Genomic DNA, 17,500 nt, shown 5'->3' on the forward strand with positions numbered 1-17,500 from the left:
GGCACTAAATGTCAAAGAAAATTTATGTCTTTTCTGAATATTCTATGAATGTTTTTATGAATTAATATGTTCTTGTAATTACAGGGAGAACTCTGGGATCAAATGTAATAGTTTGAAAGCGATAGTTTGTTGATTAATGATTTAATTTTGAATGAATGATTTAAGTAAAACCTTGTGTGCTTTATCAGACAATTTTGAATAAATGAACAAGACATTCTGTAGAAGTAATCAATTTTAATATTTCAAAATTGATTTAGCCTCATACACTTTTAATTACAATATCTAGCTGAAAGAACTATTGCTAAAAATACAACAAAGACTTGAGACTTGACTTGGACTCCACCTCAGACACTTGAGACTTGACTTGGACCATGTCTGCTATGCAGCATAGCTAAGAAGATTTGCATACCTGGAGCAGCCAGGCTGACTGTGTGAGCTTGAAGGTGCACTTGGTTAGTACATTGCTGAGCTAAAACAAGGACTCCTGCTGTTTCCCCAGATAATAAGACCACAAGCTGGCTGTCCTTCACCATGACAGCACATCACTGAGATTCAGTAGAACACAACTGTGCAGTGTATGGACATGAGGAACAAAATGAGCCAAAAGACTGTACAGCTTACCTTGCGAATCTGATTGGTTGTCAGCATGATGACATCAGTGCCTTCATGGAAGCACTGGGAGGCAGCCAGGTAACCAATTCGCTGAGAATGAGAGAAGACAGCAATTTAAAAAAAAAATAATAACATAAAAAAGACACAAAGGGATGAATGTAAAAAATGTATTAGCAAGCCCAATTAAATTAATTGGGCAAGTAAAAACCCCAACGTGCTTGCCCAGGCCCATTTTTGGTTGCCCAGAAACTTTGTAGGCTAAAAAGACATAGCTAATAATAATAAAAAGTACATTAATACCGACTAATAGAAACAAATTAATATACTGTTCATTCATTATTCTCTTCGAACAAAGTTTCTAAAGTAGTGGTTGTGTCCGTGCCTTGTCCGAACCTAGTCTTGGTTTTCTGTCACCGTGTTTAACCGTGAGGTGGCTGTGTGTTGTGCTGGACCTCAGTTTGCTCAATTTGCTTAGTGTTTTCACATAGCTGTGTGTTCCTGATTCTGAAAAGATCATCTGTCATCCATATGTGCTAATTAATCCACCTGGTAAAATCATCCTACCGTGAGACAGTTAGAGCCTCGGCTAATGCATGTAGTGCAGCAGGCAGTCGGATTCAGATCATGCATTTTGCTCTATAGTACAGCACTGAGGTGTGTCAAATCTTCATGAAAGGCTATGCACCAAATGAAAACATTTGTTTTGTGTTCAATAAGAGTAGGTTTTTTTTTTTCTGGTTGTTGAACCTACTTGTCCACTGCGCAACTATGAATTTAAAAAAATAATCAAAAATAAATAAATAAATAAAAATCGCCTGCTTGTCTAGGGCGCCCAGGCTACTGATTTGTCTGTTTCTATATCATAAGTACTTTTTAAGACTGCAAAGAAGGACAAAGTTTTCCTGCCTTCTTACCTTGAAGGTGAATTTGGAAGAGCTCATCACCTCAACGATGTTGAATGCAGCCCAGCTAACATCATATCCAAGCATCTGCAACTGTAAACACACACAACACAAGGGATGACCTCATCAAACATGTAGCTTATCCACAAAGACAAAGCGTCAAAGTGAAACCTGCACACACACTGATGTCATCACATCTGTACAGCAGAAGTCTACAAAGCATGCAAAGGACAGACTGGTGGACTTACGTAGGTGAGCTTGCACACTGCATTGGCTTTGACAGCAATGTTGTCCTGTTTGAGTTCCTGCTTGATCTCGTCGATGCATGTGGAGATGTATTTGGCCTGTGGAGAGACAGTGGAGAAAGTGAACTGTGTGGTAGTGATGGAGAATGCTTCACTTCCTCCTTACAGCTTTAGACACCCATGATACTAGGAAAGGTGCATCTTAATGTTAATATCGCAATATTGATAGCCATATTGTCCATCCCTAGTATATGATCCACTTGCTGCAAGACTGTATCATTAATAGGAACCTGGTTTGTTAGTTGCACATGCAGAATTGTAGGCGTTTCATTTGTGTTATAATGGGATCGTTATCTCCGCAAGCAAATAAAATGATCCTGAAGCTAAATAGGAGCTAAAAATGCATGAATTAAAGATTAGTAAACTTTTGTGAGCTGCTCTAGGGCTGAGCGAAATGATAATATAATCTCAGAAAAACATCTTGTGACATCATAGATATTACATTACTGAATCTTTTTAATCATCATAAACTGACTGGAGCCATCTAAGGTGATAAACTGTTGTACTTAAATTTGAAAATTGCAAAATGTTAAACGGTTTACTGATTTTTTTTTTCTTTTTACTTTTTCCTCCTTTTCTTCTATAAAAACTAGAAAAATAAATTCTTTTTATGTATTACATGAAATAAATAATAATCACTACCTGCTTGCTGGCTGTTTGTTAGTATAAGGGTCGTGATACAGATCACGCATCGCAAAAATATATTTAAAAATCGTGATTAGTACCTTAAAATCGAACCCTCAACCCTGGAGGTGTGAGGCAAATGCGCTAACCACTAAACCACTGCGCCCCCTTATACTTCAATATATAAACCAAATTGTACATTTTATAAGTGCTAATTATATTCATATCAGTGATACAATTTTTTTTTTTTTTTTTTAGTTGTGCTACTTGCTCTAAAGTTAAGGTATAGCTGTAAAACCTGATCAACTGGATCAACAATTTTCAACCAATCACTAATGGCTTCACTCAGCTAAGCAAGTCTTCAGTAGAGATGCAGGATTGGGCTAACAGACAGGAACTGTTATGTAAAGTGTGTGTTGCAGTCAATTTTATGCCAATACACAGCATGAGCTTGTCATATGTCAAGCACAAGATTTGAAAACTAGCAGCAATAACACTTTGAAAAAAAAACCCTCCCGTCAGCACTTAGATGAAGACCTGGGGAAAAAAAAGAAACAAAATAAAATTAAAAAACCTCTCTCTCTCTCTGACAGTCCATCTCATTTTCTCTCTCTCTCTTTCATTGTATCTCTCTCTCTCTCCCAGTCCATTTCTCTCTCTTGGTCAGTCACTTTCTGCCTGTTTCTCTCTGTCTGTCTTTCTCTTCCTCTATCCATCTTTTTCTAGATCTCCCTGTGTTTCTTTCTCTCTCTCTCTCTCTCTCTCTCTGTCTCTCTCTGTCTCTCTCTGTCTCTCTCTGTCTCTCTCTGTCTCTCTCTGTCTCTCTCTGTCTCTCTCTCTCACACACACAAACACACACTGTATGGAGTGAGGGTCATGTGTCTTAAGTCATAAGACAGCATACAGACAGAATGAGGGGAGGGAACAAGGCATTATGAGAGAAACTGCAGTGGTGAATGTGATCCCAGCTGCACAGGAATGAGACGAAAGGCCAAGAGTCCACAGCTGCTCCTCTCCAGCATACCGGCTGCATCCTTATTATAGTTTTGTACAATGTGTGTGCTTTCTTTGTGACCAGCTGCCATCTCCTAACTGTGGAAGAAGCCCACTCAAATGCCTTTTCAGAAACATAACCTGGGCACAGTAAGAGTCTCACGAGTGAATGAGCTGAACCTCTCGTTCCCTCACAGTACAAACATCATAAACTGGTGAGATTGTCAGAACCCATCCCACACCTTGCATTCCTCACCTAAGGCAGGGTGAAAAAAGTAACGCTCTGGCTAGAAAATCTGACTTCTCATATGCACAGACAGTACTATCAGGAAAACAAACAGAAAGGGCTTGGCCAGGCAAAAGCTGAACAAACGGACACACAAACACACTCTCTCACACACACACAAGCAAAAGAGCTGGCGCTTAATTTAGGAGGGGATGAATATTTCAGAGTTCTGTCCACGGTTGGCTGGGTAACAGACACTGTATCTAGGCGAGCTGGTACAGGTTACACAGGTGGAGCCTTTCATGACATCTGACTCCAAATGTCTCCAGATGAAACAGAGCGAAGAGAGACATTACGCTCAAAAGGTCCTGACATGTAAAACAGACTACATTTAAAGAACTGATTCCACAACACAATGTTTCTTTGAGAGAAAAAAAAAGAAAAAAAAAGAAAAGAAGTTTAGCAGTCCACAATGGATTTCTGAACTTGGAAATGATGTCTATGAACATGGTCAAATGTGTACTCCTTCAGGGGCACGGTGGCTTAGTGGTTATCACTTCCAATTGGCAGTTCGATCCCTGCCTCTGCCCTGTGTGCGTGGAGCTTGCACTTTGACATTGTAGGCCGATTGGCATGTCCAAACTGTCCATAACGTGTGAATGCGTGCGCAGTGGGTTGCAGGGATGGGTTCCAGGGTCTCCCCCTGCCTTGTGCCCTGAGTTTCCTGTGATAGGCCCCAGGCTCTGTGACCCTACTGTAGAATAAGCAGTACGGAAAATGGATGGATGGATGGATGGATGGATGGATGGATGTGACCCTTCCCCAAACTGAAGCACACGATTGTACAGGATAACATTACAATTTCCCTTTCCTGGACCAAACCTGTACCAGCATGACAATGCACCTGTGCACAAAGCAAGCTCCATGAACACATGGTTGAACAAACTAAGAGTGGAAGAACTCGAGTGGCCTGAACAAAGCCCTGACCTCAATCCCACTGAACATCTTTGGATGAACTGGAACACCGACTGCAACCCAGGCCTCCTCACCCAACAACATCAGTGCCTGACCTCACTAATGCTTTTGGGGTTGAATTTCTATATCCCTTACAACCACGCTCCAAAATCTAGTGGAAAGCCTTCCCAGAAGAGTGGAGGTTGTAACAACACCAAAAATGCTTAATCTGGAATGGGATGTCAATCACAAAAAGTGATAATCAGGTGTCCACAAACATTTGACCATAAAGTGTATATACAGTACCTCATTCACAGAACTCATCCTACAGGCAGAAGCTATTTCAGGTTATGTACAGAACACTAAATCAACATTAATCAATCAACTGTTCGGGCTGGGCTTACATGATCACCGATCACGGCAAATCAGACTTACCCGTGCTTGCCCTAATAAACTGGTTACATTTATGAGTAGAATGTACGTAAGCGTGAATGCAAGCCTGTCCATGCTTCCTTATGTTTCATAATCAGACTACATAAACGAGGATTAAAAGAGCTGCTGATGTTTGCATTTTGTCCATCAGAAGACACGTAGTGTGTATACGAAATGTTTTATTCCTCTTATACCTCAATTACTACACTCTTCATTGCTCATGATTCAAGTCAGTTCCCAGATGTATTCGAACAGACAGCATAATGATCTGCACTCATGTGAGTAGCTGCAAAACGATACACACCTAGCAAGAGGTAGACAACACAGTGATTTGATACTGTTATTGGTTCAGAGTAGGGCTGTGCAATTAATCGAATTTTTGATCACAGCCTCCAACAATTATGAAAACAAAAGAGCACAGATAAAACCATTATTGTGTCGTGTTCTGTTTCGCAACGTTCTCGTTTTGTCTTTTTAAAAACCGTGCGGCATTTTTCTGTACGGCGGTGCGCTTTAGCCCCTCCCTAAAAGGCCAAACTCACTCACTGCCAGGCTGGGGCATTTTCAGTTCAGCTCGAGTCAAGATGACAAAAAGAGAGCCTCTGGTCGACAAGAAAAGGTTAAACCATTTTAGCCGTTTGGAAACAATTTGGTTTCAAGGAGTCCAATGTGAAACAAAAAGAAATAACGTTTGGTATCATTGGGCTCATTTCCTATAGCATCATAACGGCTGGTCTGAATACGTTCATTTCCTTTCTAGAGCTTGCTAATTGTGAGAACCTACAAGCTGATCTAAACCAAGAGACTGAATTTCATTGGCTACGGAAGTTTAAAGTTCATTTCTGGCGATGTGATTCACTGAAATGCATCACGTGACGTGCTCCCGTAGCTTACAAGAGAAACATCAATACAGAAAAAAGACATGCAGAAAACGCAGAAGTTTATATTATTATTTTTTTTTATTTAATTTTGTTTTACATATATTTTTTCAGCTGAACTATATTCAAGGAAATCCACAGTTAAAAATGTAATAAGATGGGTTTTTTTTTTTTAAAGTTCAATAAATGCATGATGTTTCCAAAGTCAATGAGTAATCGTGTTTAATAATCGTGATCTCAATATTGACCAAAATAATCATGATTATGATTTTTGCCATAATCGAGCAGCCCTAGTTCAGAGTTTTTTCTCAGATATTTGCAGCACTTTTCTAACACTGACCGTCTCTGGTTAATTTTTCCCTTTCCTTTTTATTGTTCTTTTTTTTCCCAGAAACATTAAATATCATGTACTTTAAAACAAATGTGATGTATTGTTTTTTCTGCCACTTTATGAGCAATTATAAATACCATGTTAAATACTTTGTACTGGGAAAGGTATTCTTAAAATTAGATTTTTTTTTTTTTTGCCAAATCATGCCCCACAAGGCCCAGACATACATCAATACTGAGAAATGAGAAACCAGATTATTATTTAGTCTTTTGTCATGGATGGAGGCACTGAGCGATGATCATAATAAGCAATGCTTAACATAACTGTCACTGAAGAATGAGCAGGAGCTCAGGAGAAAACACTGATAGCACCACTTGGGTGCTGGAATAAAAAGATTTAGTGCTTTATTGCATTAATATTGTTCCATTATGCAAATGAAGATGGATAGTTAACCTCCTAAACAACGTTTTTCTGTGACTGCCTGCAGCGCTAAAGAATGAGAGTTTCACGAGATCACGTCATGTCCTGCGAGTCTGCCTCAGGCATGCAGTGCTCCTAATGAGACTATAGTTGAACATGCGCTGGGGACAAATGGAGCAGCACTGAGGCACATACAGCTGAGCAGGCTGATAAAATTACAGGACAACCTGGCCTACATTACACACCGCACAGCCAAGGCCAGATACACTGCTGTTACACAAACATGGAAGATGTCTAAGGACTGCATCACTGCCACAGGGTACTACTGAACTGTCAAATGATAAATACATTTTTAAAAATTTATTGTATCCCTGAGTTTACAGCAGTAATGAAATGTTGACATTTTCTGCTGCAACTGAATACAGCAATTCACAGGGAATATACTTTGCAAAATTAGCAAGACCTTGCAATGTATCAGTTACACTTGAGTGTGAAGAAAACTCACAACACCGCTGAATGATTCAGTGGCCTATTTGTCCTAAGACTTCACAGCAAATTATAAGGCGGGAGATTTAAATTCTCAATTAAACTAACAAGCAATTGGTTAGTAGTAACTGGACGGATTTGAAAATGAGGAAAAATTTAGAGATTATCTTGCCAGGTATGAACGGCCGGAGCTGAATGTTACATCAACAGATTGAAAGTATTGAAAGACACTGCATTACCGGGAAAGCAGCTTTAATTTGCTGGCTTTTCCGATATTAATAAACACAGACACAGTCTAAAATAGCATTAACAGATGTGGATATTGCCCTGCAATGGGTTGGGAACCTGTCCAGGATGTCCCCCACCTTGTGGCCCGAGATCTCCGGGATAGTCTCCAGGCTCCCCAGCAACCCTGTGTAGGATAAGCGGTATGGAAAATGGATGTGGATGGATGTGTATATTGCTTTATATTTAAAAAAAGAAACAAGTAAAAATATTAAATACAGACAAACTCAAGATTTTCCCATTTCTCTCTCTGACACACACACACACACAAAAAAGCTTTAGGGATGGATGCTACTTTTGGCAGGGTTTTTTTTTTTGTACTTCTGTGGACCGTGCTACTGTATTCTGGTGCGATGTACCATGGACCCAAAGGAACAATTAGTTCCAGTGTATACGAGTTACATGAAAATACGACAATAAACCCACTTGACTTCTTGGTTCTTCATTTTAAAACATCTCTTCTTGGCTATATTTACAAATAATAAAAGCAAGTTATTCCATCCATAACCCTTTCCTTTGTGCCCATTTCTCGACCGCTGACCACCACTGCTTCTTTGGCTCTGTAAATACGTAAACAGTTAATCTGTGGCCGTGACTACGGCCGTGATCACACCAGGCTTTAGCGCTCCACTGACTTACATTCAAACGCATCTGAAAATGGCAGAACTGGAAACGCAAGCTCATGCGTAGAATTTTCGTACTATTCTATGTGATGAAAGTTCATATTTGGTGAACTCTGACCTGTGTAATCTTATCACGTGAAGACGTGTGACCAGTAGATGATTGCGACGTCACTGCATGACTTTTTTAGTTTAAAAAAATAATTTAAAAATTCCAAAACGGAAGCGCTAATTTTAGCGGTATCGAGCGGTCCTGTACTTTACATCACAGTTTTGAACGATAAAAAAAAACAACTTGTGTGAAGCAGAGAAACTTGAGACGGATGACGTCATATCCTGTTCCCGCCCGTATTCGCAGCGGCGTCCGACAAAAACACGCATGCTGAAAGCCTAGTGTGACCCCGCGCGGCCTAATGATGACTTCTTTCTGTAAGAAATAAAACTCTATTTTACTCCATTCTCTGTTTCTGGAAGATTTCACTTCTTCCGTTTTGATATGCAAATGACCGTGACGATCCAATGAATATGCAAATTGTCCTTGACGTCATCTGGCGATTCTTTTTTTCTCCCCCACACCCACCGACCTTTTGAACATACACTTATTATTACTTTCCCCTGAAATGAAATGGCCACACTACAGGGTTCAACAGCATACTGCAGCGCCACATGAGCACATCTGCACTCAGACTGAACACAACTGAACTTCCCAGTGAAATAAAAAGGCCAAGTTCACACCTGAATAATTAAAAGCATGTAACCTAGCAGCGCTAACTCTCTGTCCTAATTGCTTTTCAACCATCTCCGAGGCCCCTTACACCACAAAAAACACATAAATATAGCCAAATAACGAAAACATATATACATAAACGCATTTACAAAGAGACAGATGTGTCACTGGGTGACATTTCCGGATAATATCCGATTGATGTAAATGAACAGAACAGCTGTCAGGAGCTCGCGAGCCAGCTCATCGTAGCTCGATTAGCTCACAGGCTAGCAGGCTACATCACCTGGAACTAGGTGGTACCAATAGCCAGCTATGTCGGAGAGCTGATTCAGCCGCTCGGGTGTCAATAGGATGTCAGTAAGATGTCAGTTAGCTGGCTGGACGATACTTTGTTTCGGTGTTCATTCCGAAGGAGAGTGGAGGGTCAGCTAATTCATTCCAGCTCCGTGTTCGCGACGTGCCCATTTCATTCCCCTGACTGGAAGCTCTGATGCTAACTCTACCATATGACCACAAATTTGGACGTCTCTCCTCTTCGGCACTTCTGGCGCTAATTCATGTGTGCGACATTAAAATAATAATAATAATAACGGTCGGTATGATAGCATGTAAGGTAACAGTCTGTTTAAAAGGTTTACTCCATACTAGCGACTGGACGAACGGAGGCAGAGCAGTAAACAGAGGAAGTTAGCAAGCTAGCGCAGGTAGTCGTCGCTAATAGGAACCGTTACGTTTAGCTGAATAGCTTTTCCATTATAGCTTTAAGCAACTGACACGTCCTCGCATGTAACTCACTAATTAGGACAATCTTATTCGTTATAAATAATATCTTACCTCATCTTCCTTGTGGTTCCTAATGCCACGTACTAAGTCCTGAAGGTTTTTATCGAACATCCGATCGATGCTCCCTTTAACGATCTTCAAAGCCATGGCTGCTGCTGCAAAGCCAAGCCTCCTGTCGCTCCTGTCCGGGGAGACCAAGCGGTGTTTTCCGAGCTGACAGGCCCGCTAGACAGGCTTTCATCCACCTGAGCACCGTCCTCACAGGAGCACACTATCGTCTGCTAATCCTAGCCCTGAGAAGGCGAGTCCAGCTGGGTCCGTTCTCCTCCTCCTGTAATTGCAAACTCACCGACTGGCAGCGGACCCGTCTAGGAAATGGTTGACAAAATGGCGCCCGGATCAGCTGACAGAGTACACGGTTGAATCCCAAATGACTACCTGTTCCCTACTCAAGCGCACTCCATAGGTTGTTGGATAATAACTTGTTCGGTCTTTAATTGTGCACTTTCTAGCCAATAAGAAAATGATTTGCGATTCGGCCTATATTTTGATTATTACGCGATTCTCTGGTTGGTGAATCTTTATTATTATTTTTTTTTTTCAATAAACAATGTGTGAATTTGATTAAATTTACTTGACTCGCAAGTATCCGTGTTTGCGTTCATAAATCATTAGCATTCTTATTTTCTGTGTCAAGCCACAAACACAACACTGCTAAAATATGTTTAAAAATCAGTTATTAGGGCCACCATGCTGATGTTTATTTCAATTTCCATCAATGACTTTTTAAAAAAAAAAAAAAAAAAGATCTGACCAATTTACATTTGCACTAAAAACATCTATATACGCAAGACAAGCAAATGTTCAACTTCCTCCAAAATGTGTTGAAAAGACAGTATAACTGTAAATCATACTTCATGTTGGTTAAAATGAAGGTGTACTACTGTATGAAAATAGGTCATAATTCCTGCTGTATGGCTCAATTTACAAAGGGTTTTGGTTAATGAAATTTTTTTTCTGTTTCCTTTTTTATATGCAAAAAAAGAAGGAAAAGGTAATGGAGTCTGGTTAACAAAAAGTGGCCTACTAAGTACCAAAAACACAGTGTTTTCACACACATCAGGGCCTGGGCATTTCTTTTAAATATCAGTGTTTTTAAATAACGCTGACTCCCTCACTACAACAAAACATCATTTAGTGCAGGATCACTGCCACACTGAACACAAACAAGGCTCTTGCTGAGCTTGTTCGTACTGGGAATAACTTTTGTATAATTTTATATACATCATAACAGGTGTTTAGAAATGGTGGACAAAACCGACACAAACGTAAGGAAAGAGTCAGAGTGTGTACACGTGTAAAAGAGCAACGTGGTCTTGGGTAAGGATTACATCTTCACAGAGTACACAAATCAACGACAAAAGTTCTCAGTTCATTTAAGAAAAGAGTGGTTCGGGTCTTCAGCTTAGTAGCGGAGGCTCTGTGTCTGCTGTTGAAGTGCGATCTGTTTCCTCAGCCGTCTGTGATTGTTGCTCAGCAGGGCTGTCTGCTCCAGGCCTGAAATGAGGCACAGCCACTTTCATTTATTGATAAAGGCACAGGGATGCAATCACATGAAACCCACAGGCTTGAACTGACACTATACCACAGCATTGTTGTATATAAGTGCTTGATTCTGACTGGTCAGAATTTTTTTCCCCCCTTAAAGTTTCTACAACAGCAGCTCTGACAATTGCGTTAGTTGTAATATAAAATCACCATATTAACGCACATATTCTAATACATTATAATTTCTAAAAACCGCTGATTCACAGGGACTTAATGCTGGATGATTTACATAATAGAAGGAGTTTCCAGTGTCCAAGCTTCGTAACGATTAGTAACTTTTTCATCATAGACGAAAGAGGACATGTCAATAAAGCTTGTCTTGTTACAGAAAAACCAGAAAGCGGCAAGTCCTCAGTCTCCAGTGTAAATGCACTGTAATGGTCAGTACATTTTCTGCCTTGGGAGACAGCATTTTTTGTTTTACTAACTTGAAAAGAGAGCACAAAAAAAAAAAAAGAGGCGCTGGTGAGGAAACGGCTTGCCTGGCAGATGGTCCACATTATTAAAACTATATGTAGAATAGTTTACAGTAAAACTATATACACAGGTGCATCTAAAAAATTTTGAATATCAAAAGTTCATTTTTAAAAGTTAATTTTTTTTTATTTCAAAAAGTGGAACTTTCATATATTCTAAATTCATTACACAACGTGAAATATTTCAAGCCTTTTTTGTTTTAATTTTGATTACAGCTTACAGCCCATGGAAATAAAAAAATCCAGTATGTCAAAATATTAGAGTAAAGAATTTATAAAACAGAACTGTTGACGTGAGAAGAGCTGTAATCAGCTAATTAACTAAAAACAACTGCAAAAGTTTCCTGAGCCTTTAATCTCTCAGTCTGGTTCAGTACACAGCCACAATCATGGGGAAGATGAAAGTAAATTTTGCATTTAATTTGGAAATCAGAATCTAGAATATATGAAAGTTCCACTTTTTGAATTAAATTACGGGGGGGGGGGGGGGGGGGGGGGGATTTTTTGGAGATGCACCTGTAGAGTTAACTGTATATTACAAAAAATTTTAATCATTGTTAAATCTCTATGGTATAAGAGGAATAAAACATCACACAATCATGAATTATTTTCCTATAACAGCCCGTTTTATTCCTTATGTAATCGACATTTCCCCTTCTGTCCTCAGAGTATTGAAAGTCATTATTTTTTTGAAATGTTGTGCCTCAGGAGCAGCACATAGTAAGAGCATGCTAAATCCACACCACACGTGTTCTTCATGTACTATCAGAACTACAGTATTTATCAAAAAATAAAATAAAATGCTTAAAAAAAAAAGAAAAAAAAAAAAAAAAAAAAAAAAAAAGGAGTACACCTGTACCAATGAAGCATACGGCATAGGAACAGACGAAGCTGGGCCAGCTATAATTAGAACACAGTTCAATAACAATATGAGACAGTGGGGCTTTATTCTGGTTAACACTGGCTATCACTGCCATACAAATATTTTTTTTCTGTGAATCTGTAAGTTGCATATTCATGTCATCTTTGCTGGTTATGATTTTAAATAAAGTTCACAGACTACACACTAGGGGTATTGAACTAAAATCTGTCAGGGTCCATTAACTATTAAGCATTAGTTTATTGCTAATCGTAAATCATTCGTAATGGTACTATGTTACAACTTGTGTATAGTGCCACAGACGCCAAACAGATGAGAAAACTCTCCCCTTTCTGACCTAATAGCCAGTCTCTTGGTCCGATGACCTGCAATCATGCTAAACAATTTACACAAATGCATGTGATTGGGCATAAAAAGACCTGCTACATAAGCCAAGCTGATTCCTTGTTTAGAAAACTAGCATCACTGAACTGCTGCCAGTTTTTTTCACTTCATTTACGTTTATCAGCTCTGCTACAGTATTTTTTCAGTTCTCAGTTCGGACCACCCCTGCTAGAGAAAATGTAACTGCATGATTTCAGGTTCTTTCTATGGACTTTACGCTTCATATATAGATGTAGATAGATGTGTGGACAAACACCTTGGACTGTTCAAGCTAATTACATTTGTTTTGGCAGCCAATAAGCCAGTGGTTAGAGTAACTGGTTGCAAATGATGTACAGTGGAGTGCAAAAGAAACAAAACAAGACATTTAGTGCTCATTACCACAAAAACAAAAAAGTCAAATAGTGTATGCTATGAGAAGAAGAAAAAAAAAAGATTGCATATGCTCGATGTGCATTTAACCATGTACACAAGATATTATGCTACATTATGTTTAAATAAACAGGTGGTATGATGGTGCATTCCTGTGAGTTTACCTTAGTAGATTAGTCTGTGCATGTGTTTACTGTAAGTAAAACTTATTTACCTCTCGTTGTTCTGTGATTTGTGGTCACTTTGCTCCTCCTGCACTGCAGACTTTGGCTCCTTAGATTCACTTTCAGAAACAACGTCCTTCTTCTCAGCTTCTGACTCTCCGTTCACTGGTTTGGAATCTTGTGGAAACGAGTGTGAAATGCATCAGGGTAAATTTAATCAAAACCTGGTTTCTGGGAATAAGTTCAAAGCTAATAGATTGCTTCCATGCAGGTTATGAATTGTGAACTGTTATTGAACAGGAACTTTGACAGAACGTAGCATTTCTCTACACAATAAATCCGTAGAGGGCTCAACTCAACTAGGATGAACAACGTTTAAATTTTAGCAAGCTGCGAAGCCACAGTGTAGATTTGAGGGACAAGCAACATTAGGTGGTTATATGAGACTATACAGAGAACTGGACAGGTGTCAAACTGGAAAGAGGAAGAAAAAAAATAAAATGTGTTCATAGTCAGTCACCATGAAGGATTACCTGTGCTTGGTGTCTCCATTTGATTTTCCCCCTCGCCCTTCTCCTGTAGTTTTGGTTTATTTATCTCCAACTTTCCAACAAACTGGAGTTTTAACTTGTTGTAGACCTCCGTAGCCTTTTCCATTACTGCACTGCTGGCCTTGTATCGTCGAATCTGTTGAATAGAGACCGATATGAGTTTCCGCTGGACATTTCACAGCATACAACTTACTCCACTTATGTTCCAGTTAAATGACAATTTGTTTACATTCTGTAAACATATATACTATAATCAAGTCTCATCAGTTTCAAATTCTTTCAATCATTAACTCAACTACTTTTTGCTTAATTGCAGGACAAGTAAAAGAACCAATAACTGTACGTTGTTTTTAGTACAGACAGTGAGCATTAGTTGACTCATTTAATTAGTGTTTTGTTTGAAATTAAATGTTTCTCAGAATTTCTGGGACAGTGTGTGTAGCTTTCTCCATCCACTACAGCCATACAAAACTGAACCGGTGGCTGAAACTAAACTGGTATGATCATAAACAACTCAGGAAAGCAGTGCGTTGCTATCTTAAAGCATCCATAATGTTAATGTGCAAAGTGTAGAGATTCAGATTGAATCCCCACTAGGTAATAACAACAACAACAACAACAACAACAACCCAAAATCAAAGTGTTGTGGATTACAAGGGGTTATGTGTATTGTGTCATAGAATCACTTTGGGAGTTGAACTGAGAAAATAATAAAAGAATGTGTGTATAAAGGAGCACTGCATCAGCAACCTGCAAATAAATGTATAACCGGTATGATCAGAACCTGATCAACACAACTGCCATGAAGGTAATGATGTGCTATGGAGCATTCAGGTTTTATACCCTTTCTGCTGACAGACATTTAATATTTCAGGCTGATAACTTTTCCTCCTACTGTTCAATAAAAGAATAGAATAAGATATTAAGATTGCTTTGTATGTAACAAAAAGTCTGTCATTTCAGACTGCATTGCATTTATCGCTGGATGTTTTCCACATGTTCCACGTAAATCTTTTTACTATTACGTTATAATGCTCTACTTCACAATTTGGTATAGGTGCTCAGGCAAGACTTCAGCTTGTCGTAGGGTCAATATGTGAATATGGAAGGCAGACCTTTTTGAGTGTGGTGATGACATCAGAGTTCTTTTGTAGGATTTGACTGGTGACTGGTACAGCACTCAGCTCCTCCAAGGCCTGTAAACATTTCTCAATATCCTGAAGCAAAAAAAAAAAAATTAATTACTGGTGGATAAAATCACAAAAAAAAACAAAATCAGACCAATAGATTATTCTGCTTTATACCACAGCACTGTTGAATTCTCGATTGTGGTTCGTCAGAGGGTTCTGACCAAATGTCTATAACAGAAGCTGTGACAATAGTTCTGACTGCGAGGAAAATCACAACTTTACTTAAATGGCCTCTATGCAATATGTTAACATTTCTGTAGTGACACGCTTTTTGTAAAGCTTTTTGTGGAGTCCTCAGTGTCAGTACTTAAAGTATTTAATAACTGAGGTATTGTAAACTTACAGGGTTGTCCACCTTCAGTGCAAACTTAATGTCGGTGTGCAGCTTTTGGAGTTTCTCTTCTGGAGATGGTTCTGAAGAGACAACACATTCAAAGCGAAATTATGAAAAAAGGATTATACATAAGACCATTCACACCTGAAGGTGTGCAGATGTGCTGTTCATACCTTTTTTCTTCTCTACTCTCTTCTCAGGTGGACGTTCAGGTCTTCGTTTTGGCTTCTCAGGCTTGGACCTTATCAGGAAGAGCAGTTCCGATAAGAATGAATGAATGAATGATTCAGTTCAGTATGAAAGTGAGACAAAAACAGCAGATATCTGTCACAGCCATCAATGGCCAATAGCCAAGAAAGCAAAATTGGCTATACGCTCAGGGTGGGAGGGATGGCATACTCTCTCCCCGCTGTCAATCAGAGCGACACTGACAACCCGCAGAGGTCTGTGAGCTCATGTGCAGACACTACGTTGAATATTGCATTATTGCCCTGTGATATTGCATAAGCAGCAGTTCGAAAATATACAGAGGTTGGCTTCATGTGTGTCAGAGGAACCACATACCTCCACCACCTTGAGATAGGAGACCGAATTCGGGAGAAAAGAGGAGAAAATGGCGGGGGGGAATGGCAAAAATCTACGTTTCTTACCTCGCTCTGTGCTTCTCCTCAGATCGCGGAATCTTCTTCTCCTTCCTCTCCCGTTTCTCTTTTACCTCTTTCTTTTGTCTGCCTTTCTGGCCATCTTGACGTTTAGCTGACTTTTTCACCTGAGAAGGAAAATCGACTAAGTGACATGTCTATAATATCCCACAACCTGAAAACGGAACGCTTCTTAAGCGTAAACTTGCCTGATCTGGCGGTGAATCAGAATCTGAAGGTGCAGGGATAGGAGGCGGCGGTGGTTTCTTGGACTTCTTGAGAGGATGGTCGTCTACGCCTTCGTCCGACCCACTGCTGCTACTGCTGCTCTCGGCATTGTCTTTCCGTGCTTTGCTCTCTTTTTCCTTCTTCTTTTTCTCGTCCTCCTCTTTCTCTCTCTCCCTCAACCGGCGAAGCTCCTCTGCCTCCTCCTTCTTCCTGCGCTCCTCCAGCTCCCGCCGCCGCTGCTCGTCCCGTTTCTTCCAATCACTGATTTGGTCTGACTCGCTGTCACTGCAAAAACAAACAAACAAACTCAACCAACCAGTCTCAGTTTTACACGTGATTTAATACACAACATAATCACAGCTTATGTGTAAGCATTTCTGCCATATTTCAGTCCAAATGGACATTCAATAGCTAGACTTTTTGACATTTTAGACAGCTGGTTAATTGATGTGTATAGAACATAATTACTATACAAACATTTTGTTCTGCTACTACACACCACTGTGCACGTTATGAATATGTGGTGAATCGAAACCAGTTTACAGTCAACTCGTAAACGCAAGTTTATCTGTTTTGACAATTTTTTACAAAACACCAACAGTGTGAACAAGCCTTGCGCACCTGTCACTGTCTGATGAAGAGGAAGGAGCTCTTTCTGGTGCTGGTTTAGGCTTCCTTGCACGTGGCTTCTGTGGCGGTTTTTCTGAAAACATATATAGGCATGTACTAGTTAATAACCTATTGTACATCTTTTGCCTCTTTTAATAAAAGGAGAGTCTTTAGTTGTTTCTGCTGCCATCAAGTATTTCACTGAGTCACTAAACTAATTATGCTAAATGGACCACTAACGGGTGCCGGTTTCACCTTTCTTGCGTGCCTGTGGAGCTTTCCTGGGTGGAGGATCCGATTCAGACTCCGACTTGGACCCAGACTGGGATTCGGATCCAGAGACGGCCGGCCGTGGCTTCACGTCCTCAGAATCACTCCTGTCCCGCTTATGGTCTGACTGGGATCCTGAGCCTGAATCAGAATCTGAGGATGCTTTCTAAAAATACATGAGGAATTATGGTGATCGTTATCAATTTTAACATGTT

General features: G+C 39.8%; 2 protein-coding genes across 8 annotated transcripts in view; both read right to left on the reverse strand.

Annotated features, from left to right (window-relative positions):
• The window catches only part of ap3d1 (adaptor related protein complex 3 subunit delta 1), a 35,599-nt gene extending 25,627 nt beyond the window's left edge, over positions 1–9,972 (reverse strand). For 6 of the 7 annotated variants that reach the window (XM_047158116.2, XM_017477896.3, XM_017477895.3 and 3 more), the window contains exons 1-4: positions 9,630–9,972; positions 1,763–1,858; positions 1,527–1,607; positions 622–702 (exon numbers count right to left, since the gene is read on the reverse strand). In XM_047158116.2, coding sequence (XP_047014072.1) covers positions 622–702; positions 1,527–1,607; positions 1,763–1,858; positions 9,630–9,725 — 354 coding nt within the window. In that variant the 5' untranslated portion in view covers positions 9,726–9,972. The remainder of the gene's footprint in view (positions 1–621; positions 703–1,526; positions 1,608–1,762; positions 1,859–9,629) is intronic. The other variant, XM_017477894.3, reaches the window with a different exon arrangement.
• Positions 9,973–10,298: 326 nt separating this feature from the next.
• The window catches only part of hdgfl2 (HDGF like 2), a 14,108-nt gene continuing 6,906 nt past the window's right edge, over positions 10,299–17,500 (reverse strand). Inside the window, exons 7-16 of the mRNA XM_017477897.3 lie at positions 17,271–17,451; positions 17,028–17,109; positions 16,388–16,691; positions 16,188–16,306; positions 15,711–15,778; positions 15,547–15,617; positions 15,129–15,230; positions 13,996–14,149; positions 13,513–13,639; positions 10,299–11,135 (exon numbers count right to left, since the gene is read on the reverse strand). Of these exons, the coding sequence (XP_017333386.1) occupies positions 11,039–11,135; positions 13,513–13,639; positions 13,996–14,149; positions 15,129–15,230; positions 15,547–15,617; positions 15,711–15,778; positions 16,188–16,306; positions 16,388–16,691; positions 17,028–17,109; positions 17,271–17,451 (1,305 nt within the window). The 3' untranslated portion in view covers positions 10,299–11,038. The remainder of the gene's footprint in view (positions 11,136–13,512; positions 13,640–13,995; positions 14,150–15,128; positions 15,231–15,546; positions 15,618–15,710; positions 15,779–16,187; positions 16,307–16,387; positions 16,692–17,027; positions 17,110–17,270; positions 17,452–17,500) is intronic.

Source organism: Ictalurus punctatus, chromosome 10, assembly GCF_001660625.3.
Source record: "Ictalurus punctatus breed USDA103 chromosome 10, Coco_2.0, whole genome shotgun sequence".
Lineage (NCBI taxonomy): Eukaryota > Metazoa > Chordata > Actinopteri > Siluriformes > Ictaluridae > Ictalurus > Ictalurus punctatus.